Raw genomic sequence first — 12,600 nt, 5'->3', positions numbered from 1 at the left:
TTTTTGTAAGTTCAGTTGAAGATGCCAATGGAATGCTTGAATCATAAGCAGTTACAAAAATACACAGAACAGATAGAAGACAAAAACTGGATAAAGCAGCAGATTTTTCTTCATAGATTAATCTGATAATTGGCATCATGGATCAAGATCACTGGTCATCTTTCATCACTGATGACAGAACTGCTCACTAGATTGTCAGGAAAATTCCTAAGCATCTTTTGAAAAGCTCCATGATACATCAGATACTTGAAGTGAATCAAATGTGTATTTTGCCTTTGCAAACTGCAAGATACTCACAATCTGTAGTTCTACCAGGAAGTGACTTGACTGTTGAAAAGGTCAGATGTCAGTATCCTCAATTATCAGATCACATCTCATGTTTCTAAAACCAGATTTAGTCTGGTGTGACGCAAAGCCAACATTGCCTCTGACATGTTCATAGTTGCTATGAAGCAAAGCCATTTCAAACTATTCTACACTCTGAAGCAAGGTGGCACAGAAACTTTTCATAATTGCGGCCAAATAACAGAATGGGCACAATCACTGTGCAATCCATACTTACAGTCAAATTCCTGATTGTTAATGCTATTAGGCAGTGGAATAGCTTGTCTCCTGAACTGGAAGTTTCATTCCTGGAAATTTTTAAGCAAATATCGGCGACCATTTGCTTATGATGGAATTAGTTTTTGCCCTGGGTGGGGAATGGACTAGAAGACCACAAAGGTCCCTTCCAACCCTACGTATCAGATACTGGTTATTGAACATTCCAACTACCTCAACTTTCTTTTTGAATTTTCAGGAGTACCATTATATAACATGTAGATACACTTTTACTTCTGTTACTGAAAAGAAAGCATCATGGCTCTAGGCCATGATGCTTTTGACAAGAGTTAGATTTTATCATGATAACTAAAAAGATCTTATCTTGATCAAACTGAGGGGGAAAAGTGTGACATGTCACAAACCTTTCCCAAAGGTCAGATCTAAATAAAACTTTGCAAGTATCTGAAGAGTTTTTATTTCAAACATCTTTAATACAGTTATATACTATAAAAGACCATATAATTGCAATACTCCTAGTCTTCGCTTAATGACCATAATTGGGACTAGTAATTCAATCACTAAGTGAAGCAGTTGTTAAGTGAAACATCATGTGAACAACCTTCTTAACAACTGCAGTTGTAGCAGTCCGCTGTTGTATTGATTAAGCAAATCACCTCTGGTTGTCAAGTGATGTTACCATGACTTTGCTTGTCAGTAGCAGACAATGAAGGTCGAAAATGTGATGACCAGTGTACATGTGGAACAGTTGCCATGTACCTCTATTGAGATCATATGATTAAGGGACACTGTGATGGTCATAAATGTAATGCCCAATTGTAAACCACTTTTTCCTGCCACATTGTAACTTTGAACAATTGCTAAATAAATGGTTGTGAAGTAAGAACTACCTGTAATAAAATTCTTTAAAAACTGTCAAGCACTTTCCAAATTTGGAGCATTGAATTTTTCAAATTTGGAGCACTGAATTTTTCAAATTTGGGGTAATAATATCAAATTTTCATGAAAATAATTTTGGTCCACTTTAGTGTATAAAATATTTCAATCAGAAAATAAAACAACTGCAGCAAGAGCTCAAATAACTTTTAGTTCTGTGCTATAGAACAGAATGGAAGATGAGACAGAAAAATATTTTTGACATCAATGGTACTGATTCAATACCATTGTTTTTTCCTTGATTTTTATAGTACCATTATATTTAGTATTTGTTTAAAAAAACCTCAATATATTAAGCATAGAACGCTTACACTATGATCTTATATCCTGATTTTTTTAAAACAGTTTTGAGAGAAAGTGTATATTACTATGTGCAAACTAGGTTGTGAGAAAATGGGAACAAATCAGATGATCAAATTAAATGAGCTTGCAGACAAAATTATATAAGAGCATTGCCAGCCTTCAGCCAAAAAAGAAAGCAAATAATTATTTAAAGAGTGAACATTTAGAAGGTTTATGTGTGTATATACGTACATACACGGTGTGTGTGTGTATTGTTTATCGTAATATATTAACTGAGTTCTGCAAGACATTTATACTACAATAGAAACAATACTCTTGTCAACTATGTTCTCTTATGAATATCTGAAATTATTGAAACTATAGTTTGGAATTGTTATTTTAACAAATACCTTGTTTCTTAAGAAACAGAAAAACATTATTTTGTTTCTGTTTTAGACAAGAACATGTAGAAGTCTGTAGATAATACATATAGTAGATTATACATATAAAATATGTTTTTAAATTACATCTTTGATAAGATTCTTAGATACTCCCCACTAGGAAATTATAGTGTCTTTTGGCCATTACTGATTAGATATAAAAGTTATTATAAAGTTGAATAATACTAGAACCTAGATATTGTAAGTCACAAAGAAATAAATCATATAATTCATCCTTCCATTAATTATTTTGTTATTGTTATTTAAACAATATATTTTAAAGAATTTTAAAGAATACTGAAGTACTTAGGTTATTTCCATTATGAAACATAACTCATAATGACAGAAATCTGCAATTAGATCATAATGATCTTTCTGATTTTTGATAATGAAATAATGTGCTTTTATTCTATCCATGCATCTGCCATGTACACCTATCTATTTTAGTCTTAAAATGATATTAATATATTTAAAAAAATAGTACCTTGGACTGTTAAAGTTGCTGATGCTTCTGCTTTTCCAACCATATTTTCTGCAACACAAGTGTAAGAACCCATGTCTCCTGCCATAACTTTCCGGATTTTCAAGGTGTGGTCATCACGTATTTCATATCTAAATAAACAAAAAGTTTGAAATAGATTAGGTTGACTTGATAGTTCATTTATTTATTTATTTTACTAATTTATATAATCACCCATTTCACAAAACAAGCAACTCTGGGTGGCCTAGGAGAACAGAAGAGAATTCTTTAAAATTAGATTCTTTGTGTGTGTGTATACGTACATACATACATACATACATACATAATATATATTTATATGTATGTTGTATGTATGTATGTATGTATGTATGTTAGTTATATATACAGTATATATGTATATATATATATATATATATATGTATGTATGTAGGTAGGTAGGTAGGTAGGTATGTTATATATATGTGTGTGTGTGTGTGTGTGTTTATAATTAAAATTATAATAAATCTATAAGCTATATAATTACAATGCATATATATTAATTCATATAACACATTAACATGTGTTTCCTATCATAAAAATGTCAATATAAATAGAAAAGTGACCTCAATGGTGTCAATCACCAAATTCTTGCTCCTCTATTCAGAAACCTAACCTGAATCTTACCTTAGTTTCTGGTCTTCCAAATGAATATAAAGCTGGATGAAAACATTTTATACATTTACATTATACATTTCCTCCTTATAGAATTACAGGGTTGAAAAACAACTTGCAGATCTTTTAATTCAATTCCCTGTCCAGAAAACTGAGTTTTGTCAGTGATGACAAATATTTCTCATATTTAAGTTAAACATATTCAGATCCACTAATTATTAAAGGCACAGTGTGCAGTATTGCAGGCTAATTTGCATACTGCCAGGAGTTTGATCCTGTTTGACTCAGCCTTCCATTCTTCCGAAGTCAGTAAAATGAGGAGCCAGATTCTTGGAAGCAATAAGCTGACAATGTAAAGCATTTGAAGAGTGCTGTAATGCACTATGAAATGGTATATACTGTATGTGTTACAGTTATTTGTAGTATTTAGCTCCCAGCCCTCACATGCCTGCTGCTATTTTTCTTTTGTATATCTCTATATACAAATATTGCACTCAGAATTATGGTCATAAGTTGTGATCATAAGTAGAGGCATCATATGACCAGGCCTGATTTTTTGACAGTTTTGCTTAAGCAAGCACAGTGGTCATCATGAACATGGTAGCTATTAAATGAACATGGCAGTTGTTAAATGAACATGATGGTTGCTAAGCACATGTAAGTGTTATTAAGCCAGTCAATTTTCCCCAATAGGTAGTTCTGAAAGTGAAAATAAACACCAGAAACAAGCAAAAAACATAGCAAATACTGGTCACATGACCATGAGACACTACAAATGGCATAAAGGTGAATCAGTTTCCATTTGCTTAAAATGCAATCCAATGACTGTGATGAGGGTACAGCCCATTTTTTCTCATTTCTGCCCTCCCCACACTCTGAAAGACTCATAAAGGCTATGAATGGCCATTTTCGTGAAAGGGGGGGGGTCAGGCTAAAAATGCTGTATTCAGTGTATAAGACACACCCAGATTTTCAGCCTCTTTTTGAGGGGAAAAGGTGCATCTTATACTCTGAAAAATAGGGTAGTTTCTCTGTGTGTGGGTGAGTGTTCATCATGCTTTTGAATGGTTATTAAGTAACCAGTTGTAAGTGAAGAACTACCTCTATTTCTTAAGACTAAAACATATAGCTGTTTGTTATGTTCCATCAACTAAGCGGATAGAACATTAACAGGTGAGAAGACTGCAATTATAAAATAGTAGTTAGTTGCTCTGATGGAAATATGTCCCTGTCTCCTATAGCAGCATCCAATTTTATGCATTCATATCCATTGCTTTAAGAAAAAAATTTAAAATGTCATTATCCAATGATAATAATTAATAATATTAAGATGAGTTACAACTCAGAATAAATACCTATTTAATCCAGAACAATTTCCTCAATAATAAACTCTGTGTTTAAAGTAAATACACTAAGAAGTTAGTTACTGCAGTTGAATATTATAAACAGGTATCATGACTAAGAGTCATTATCTTAACCCTTTAATAACTTTAAAATTGGATAAATCCAATTTTGATTTGAAAGCAAATCCCCTAAGATCTTTACAATTACGATATTTTTGATACATCAGGTTTATAGTTCAACCACCTCTAAAATTCAAGAACACAGCATATTGTACAACTTTGTTCAAAGTATTATTAAAGTGAACTGCACCTTGATTTAGGTAGCTCTCCATCATCCTTTCGCCATCTTAGTGTTGGCACTGGATCTCCACGTGCTTCACAGTTAAACTCTGCGCTGTCATCTACGGTTACTGCTAAATTACTTGGTCTCTTTACAAATGATGGTCTTTCTAAAGAAAACAAATGATAACTAGATATTAGCATGGAAGAACATGATACTTGCAAGTCCCAAGAGTAGTTTGAACACTGCATAGTCATTCAAGAACCTGAAACATGCTAGGACCTAGACAATTTAAAGAAAAATATAGCAGAGCATCAGAAAATTGATCTGAACAAATGAAGCAATTAAGATTTATAATTATGTTATTTAAATGCCCAGAAAATCTCAAAGATTTTTGCAAACCCCCCTGAACTTACAATCCATCTCCTGCTTATTAATTCTTCACGTTATAAGGAAAGTAAAACAAAAGAAAAACTAAATTCCTTTATGAAAAAGATACTCACTTTGGAGAAAGAAAACTAAGAGATAGAACAAAGGCACGTTTCAGTATACTGAAACTCAATTCTAAAATGAATATATCACGGTGAGATCTTTAGTGCTTCACTGGCGAAAAGATTATTTCATGGGAAGTATTTCTAGGAAATATGTGTTAGAAGGAGGCGTTGCCTGCATGTGCATGCCCATTTAGAAATGTATAACAACATAAGGACTGCACTAATAGATTGGATCCCTGGCATGTCCAGTACAGCATTCTATTCTTACAATAGCCAACTACTGCATAAGGAACTGTCACATCTTGTTGGTACCTCCTTAACTCTATTGCATGTGGCCATCATGCAAACTCAGGGAAAGACAACTCTTTCATGGAACTACTGACAGATGTGATAAATATACTTCCTCTTGCTCCAAAGTACTTTTCTTCTTTTGATGTGAAGCACTGCACATCCGTAATATATGATTCTTACATCTTTGAATTATAATGTCCACTTTGGTCTAGATCAGAGGTATCAAACTAAAAGCCCACGGGCCGAATCCAACCCGCGGGGCTGTTCTGGAAAATGTAAGGAGCCAACCTGCGTTGCTTCAGACCAGTCTACCTAATGCAAAGAGGAATCATTGGGCCAGCATAACTTCAGCCCGGTCTATCCAATGCAAAGAGGAAATATTGGGCCAGTGTGGCTTCGGCCCGATCTATCCAGTGTAATGAATAAACATGGCAGCAGTTTGGGGAGTGGTGTCAAGCTGTCCACGCCCACTTAGTCAGCCATGCCCAGTGAGTGGCGTCAAGCTCACCACGCCCATCCAGTTGGCCATGCCCACTCAATCCTCTAAGGTCAACCACAGACCTGATGTGAAATTGAGTTTGACACCACTGTTCTAGGTAATTGAACTCCTGGAAAGTAATATATACAGTCTAGGATAATAAGCACTGTCATGTTTAACTTCAGCCTTTCAGGTACAGTTCCTAGCTGAAATATGAGATTTATTTCTCATAATCATCTGCATTTTGAAGTGTTAAAGCTAAATTATTTATAGCCTTGTTTATAGCTATATTTCTTATAGTTTCTCTTTGAAGACACTGCTTGCACATGTTTTAGTCATTCCTTATTTTTTGTAGATGTTATAATATTTATCAGGATAAAATGGAACTTATTTATTTTTTGAGGAAAGAGTTCATGATTTTTCTCTGAAAGTTCAGGGCAGGATACACAGGAATCCAGTTGGAATATTGTAACATGTTATGTATAGGACTACTTCTGAGGCATATTCAAAAGCTTAATCTGGTTCAGAATACAATGGCATATGCAATTTTGAATACACTGCAGCATATCCATGTACTGGCTTCCAGTAAGCCACTGGTGTTGTTCACCTTTAAAGATCTATGTGACATGGAACCAGGTTATTTGTGGGATTCATTTCTTGCAGGACTGGTTTCTCCCTCACTCTCCATATCTGGCAGATAGGCCATACTTGGGCACTATAGTTTAATAGTAGAATTAGCAATAATTCTTAAACAATAAATAATAAAATTCTATTCTATTCTAAAAAAAAAATATTTACCAAGAACAGTTAGTTCTGCTACTTCACTTTCTCTTTCTCCAACCATATTTGTTCCAACACAGACATATTTCCCTGCATCATTTTTTCTGGTATAGGTGATCATCAGCTTCCCACCTCTGATCTAAAATAAAAATGATAAGTATTAATAATGCTTTCATAAAATATGAGCAAACAAATTAAAATATTTGCATACAACATAATTATAAATATAAACTAACTCATAAAAGAAAAGGTATTTTATTAAAAAAAACCTGACAGTTTATTTGAATGGACAATACAATTTTTAAAAATATTGATTTAAAAATAAAAGTACGTGTGGGAGCTTGCTTTTTCCCCCCAAATGTGTGATAATTGATGTTGATGATCAAGCTGTGAAATTCAAATAATTAAACTTTTTGTTTCTTATATAATATGACAAATTATCAGATATTTTCAATTTACGAATTATAGATAAAGATCTCTTGAATTTATGTTTCACTAAAGGTGATACATCTAAATAGCTTCTTGGCATGTTATGGAGCTAGAGTGCCTTCATGTTCTTTCAGTTTGTTTTCTCTCGGTCTGTTTTGGGATTTTTCTGGCAATATCCCAAACAAAAAGAAATCTACTCTGAATTGTTTTAGCTTTTTGTTGTTGTTGTTGTTGTTGTTGTTGTTAAACTAAGGTTGGTTAGCTGCTACTAACCAGGTGATTATCAGCTTCAAAAGTCTATATAGGAAAAACTTTTCTCTAAATAGTCAATGTTCTCTAGAAATACTATGGAATACTATAGTATAAATTCATCAGAATGTCTGTGGTTATTCTATAAGCATTCTATGAAGCTAGTTTATCTTCTATAATGAGCAAAAATAAATCAGTCTTACAATATCTGAAAATATATGCTAAATGCTCAGTTATAATTTCCAGATATTGGTAAATATACTACCACTGACAGATCAAGATATGAGCATGATTTTTTCAATTAAATACAAGTTATAAGAAAATGACAAATTTTACAATACTTAACTGGAAAATTCTTCTCTGTTTGATGGGAATATTTAAGCATAGCAAACAAAAATAGAACTAATATAAATGCCCTATTTTCCCAAAAATAATAAGTCCTATCGGGCTTTTGAGCAGATGCACTAAAATAAGCACTCTCCCCAAAATAAGCCTCCCTGAAAATATTGCAACACAGCAGCAGTCATGAGGTGACCACGCTTGCTGCGTCCTGCACCTCAAAAATAATAAGACCTTCCTGAAAATAAGGTGAAGTGCTTATTTGGGGGGTTCAAAAGAAAATAAGACCCTGTCTTATTTTCAGGGAAATACAGTATATCAATGGAAGTTAACAAATTATATACATCTCCCTAGACCTGTTATGAGAAAAATATGAATCATAACTATTAAATGTGTTCATGTTCAAAAGTGGTTTGCCTCCTAATAGCAAATGTTGAAGAAAAATAAGTTTCCTACTCTATTTGTACAATTTTGTTTAAAGGGTTATTTACTTGCTTTCATATTTCTGAATTTTGCCTGATTTTATTAATATAATCAGGGCTTCACATGGGTGTTACTGATACATAAAAAGACTGAATGACACTGATCTCAAAACATGATTAACTGTTTAATTTATCTAATAAACAAAGCAATCTCACTTGTGATTTGCCTATGAAAAAGAAATCACTGTTGTAATTCAAACTGTAGTAAATTACAATACTATTAAACTATAGTAACGATAATCAAATGTTTCCTATAATTATAGAACAATCTCTTATACGGTATATATTTGACCCATTTGTCCCAAGCAATTGCTTCAATGCAATAAGATTCGAAGATTTTCAACCATGAAATGTTTACTTAGGATCCAGCTCATAATATTTCTATGAGATTTAGTTCCAGACTTCAATTTCGGCCATTTCAAAACATCACATTTTTCTTTACATTTAATCTTTAAAATAAATCTCCATTCACTAGTATATTTGGCATTGATGTCTTACTGAATGACCCAGTTATGTAAGCTTGACCTGATTTTATTCTGAATAACTTTTTATAGAGTTCTGAAATCCTTCAATAATAACTGCTTGTTAGATCCTGAGACAATAAAGTATCCATAAATTATTCCACAACCAGCTTCATGGTTTATTATTAACTCTTTATTATGAGGTTATTAGCATATAATGCACTACTCGATTTTTTGCAGACATAACAGCACTGATATTGCCTGAACCTTCTTGCTTTTGACTCATTTTTTGGGAGAATTTTATTTTATAATCCTGATGGTGAAGCCAAGACCAATGACAAAGAGAAAGAGAGCTGAAGATCATCTGGACTGATTTTCACAGGATAGACTCTCTTAAGAAGATTAAAAGCTTCAGTGGCCAAAGTTTATCCATTTTAGTAAAATGATTCTGCCTGGACTTCAGCAGAGCCTCAGAACTTTAGAAATGATTCTATAATCTTTTCAGATCAGACAGATAGGCATCACAGATTTTTCTGTATAGATCTTAATATTTTTCTTTATAACTCAGCATGCCATGCTTTAAAATCTGTGTAGTAATAAATGCAATAAGAGTGAACATTTGTAAGATTGGCACAGATGAACCTGGATTAGTCCAAATTAATTCTAACAGTTAGTGAAATCTTACACAACTGAACCTTTAAATGGACTGACCTGAACTAGATAGAAATATATTATTCAACTTTGGCACATTAAAGGTTGACCAATTTTGTTTATGAAATAAATAAAACAATCATTTGATTTTACCACTTTGCTAAAAGGAGTTTGATTCAGACTCGTTTTATCTATATTAGTAAGATCCTCTTGGAACTCTTAAAACACCAAGCATAGAGATAAATACAATTTTACTAATATATATATATATATATTGAAAGGGGGCGGATACTCTAATTGCTTTGAGCAATCTGACTGGCTTCTATAATTATCCATTTTGCTGGCCCTGCTTATCTTCAACCAACAAAACTACTCCCCCCGCCCTTCAGTCATGTGAAAAAGTAAGCACACCCTCCTTGAGTTCCACTGTTTTATCAAGACATAGTAAGAATCATGTGGTCCTTAGCAGTTCAAAGAGCTCTGCCTATCAGGATTCAAAAAAAGAGCTTACTCTGCTGCAGTGCCCATCTTTTGGAACATTCTACCCTGTAGGGTAATATCTGTCACCACTTTCCTATCCTTCTGTAGGAACCGGAAAACCTGGATCTACTAGTTGGCCTGGGGACTCAATGGGAGAGTTCCAAACTGGAGATGGCTGCTAGATTGATGGAAGGTCCACCTCATCCCTCGTTCTCCGCTGTCCACCTGTCCACCTTTTGTTACAAGAGTAGTATATTATTACTTTCTTTTTCATTGTTTATTTCATTCCTTTATTATTTTACTTCTGTTTGTTAACCCTTCATTTCATCCTTTAACTGTTGTATGCCACCTAGAGTAGTCCCATTGCAAAGAATGCAGCAAATAAATTTAACAAATAAATAAATAATATCTTAATGTGTATTTTAAAATAGATAAATATAATTATCTTACTCCCCACTTGCCAAAATGTAATTATGGCTATCAGGAAAAGTTAAAATTAATCAATAAGAATCAATGTGCACTGACAATGTTACCTAGTTTGGTAATGAAATGTCTTCAAGAAGACAACCAAGCTCAGAGAGCAACCAAGGACCTAACATCAATAAAAACATTGCTAAATATGTCACTGGATGAAAGAGGATATTAACAGGTATATAAATAGTCAAGTTTTTAGAGAAGAATTATTCTGTGAAAATGAAAATGAGGGAGAGTTGGAGGGAGGAGAGGGACGGAGGGAAAGAGAGAGAGAGAGGGAGGGAGACAGACAATATACATATTTTTACGCTGACTCCATATAAATTTGTTTAGGAACTTGATAAATTATTATTTACATTTTAATGGAAGAAATACCGTATTTTTTGGAGTGTAAGACGCTCTGAAGTATAAGACGCACCTAGATTTTGGGGAGGAAAACAAGGGAAAAATATCTGCCTCTGCCTCCCAGCAATTTGCTTCCTTGCAACTAACAGGACAGACAATATACACTGTTTGTAGTGTTATATTTCAGACTATACTTGTACAGATGCTGTTAAAATTGATGTACTTTCTGGAAGTATAATTATTCTCTGCTATTTAAAACAATAGCACTTTTTAAAAAAATAGCCCGGGGCCTCTTCAGCAGTCTTTAAAAAATAAGTCTAATAATTTGAACATTGTATAGGCATTTATAGTTGTTGACTTACCTCCTTGCAGCAAGCAGCCTGATTAAAACAAGAAAAAAAAAAATCTGCCTCCCATCAATTTGCCTTGTGGAGCAAACAGCAAGTTTCACTTTCAATTTCTCCCGATCATCAGCTGTTACAGGCTGCAGGGATTGCTATAGCTTATTGAAGATTCCGCAAGCCCCCGTTTGCTGCAAAGAGGTAAACTGCTGGGAGGAAGAGGCCAAAGGGTTGGGGCTGGTGGGTGGGTGGGTCTACATTCAGTGTATAAGACACACCCAATTTTTCACCCTCTTTTATGAGGGAAAAAGGTGTGTCTTGTACTCTGAAAAATATAGTAAATAGTCTACTGGACTACTCAAAACATTTAGAAAATGTTGACTCTCATTGTTTCAGTTCTGGAGATGTAATAAATTAAAGCAACTTTGGTGCATATGTTATGGGTATAATACAGGTGAAACTCGAAAAATTAGATTATCGTGCAAAAGTTCATTTATTCTAGTAATGCAACTTAAAAGGTGAAGCTAATATATGAGATAGATTCATTACATGCAAAGCAAGATAGTTCAAGCCGTAATTCATCACAATTGTGATGATTATGGCTTACAGCTCATGAAAACCCCAAATCCACAATCTCAGAAAATTAGAATATTGTGAAAAGGTGCAATATTCTAGGCTCCACTCTAATCAGCTAATTAAGTCATAACACCTCCAAAGGGTTCCTGAGTCTTTAAATGGTATCTCAGTCTGGTTCAGTAGGAATCACAATCATGGGAAAGATTGCTGACCTGACAGTTGTGCAGAAAACCATCATTGACACCCTCCATAAGGAGAGAAATCCTCAAAAGGTAATTGCAAAAGAAGTTGGATGTTCCCAAAGTGCTGTATCAAAGCACATTAATAGAAAGTTATGTGGAAGGAAAAAGGTGCACAAGCAGCAGGGATGACCGCAACCTGGAGAGGATTGTCAGGAAAAGGCCATTCAAAAGTGTTGGGGACTTTCACAAGGAGTGGACTGAGGCTGAAGTCAGTGCATCAAGAGCTACCACACACAGACGGATCCTGGACATGGGCTTCAAATGTCGTATTCCTCTTGTCAAGCTGCTCCTGAACAACAAACAATGTCAGAAGCATCTTACCTGGGCTAAAGAAAAACAGACCTGGTCTGTTGCTCAGTGGTCCAAAGTCTTCTTTTCTGATGAGAGCAACTTTTGCATCTCATTTGGAAACCAAGGACCCAGAGTATGGAGGAAGAATGGAGAGGCACACACTGCAAGATGCTTGAAGTCCAGTGTGAATTTTCCACAGTCTGTGCTGATTTAGGGAGTCATT

General features: G+C 34.1%; 1 protein-coding gene across 1 annotated transcript in view; it reads right to left on the bottom strand.

Annotated features, from left to right (window-relative positions):
- The window catches only part of ROBO1 (roundabout guidance receptor 1), a 434,872-nt gene that overhangs the window by 56,969 nt on the left and 365,303 nt on the right, over positions 1-12,600 (bottom strand). Inside the window, exons 6-8 of the mRNA XM_014064019.2 lie at positions 7,036-7,156; positions 5,005-5,143; positions 2,704-2,831 (exon numbers count right to left, since the gene is read on the bottom strand). Of these exons, the coding sequence (XP_013919494.2) occupies positions 2,704-2,831; positions 5,005-5,143; positions 7,036-7,156 (388 nt within the window). The remainder of the gene's footprint in view (positions 1-2,703; positions 2,832-5,004; positions 5,144-7,035; positions 7,157-12,600) is intronic.

Source organism: Thamnophis sirtalis, unplaced genomic scaffold, assembly GCF_051295495.1.
Source record: "Thamnophis sirtalis isolate CommonGarterSnake01/CBP01778 unplaced genomic scaffold, rThaSir2_p1.2 scaffold_8, whole genome shotgun sequence".
NCBI lineage: Eukaryota > Metazoa > Chordata > Lepidosauria > Squamata > Natricidae > Thamnophis > Thamnophis sirtalis.
Note: the sequence above shows the minus strand (reverse complement) of the source record. Positions and strands in the feature narration are given on the sequence as shown.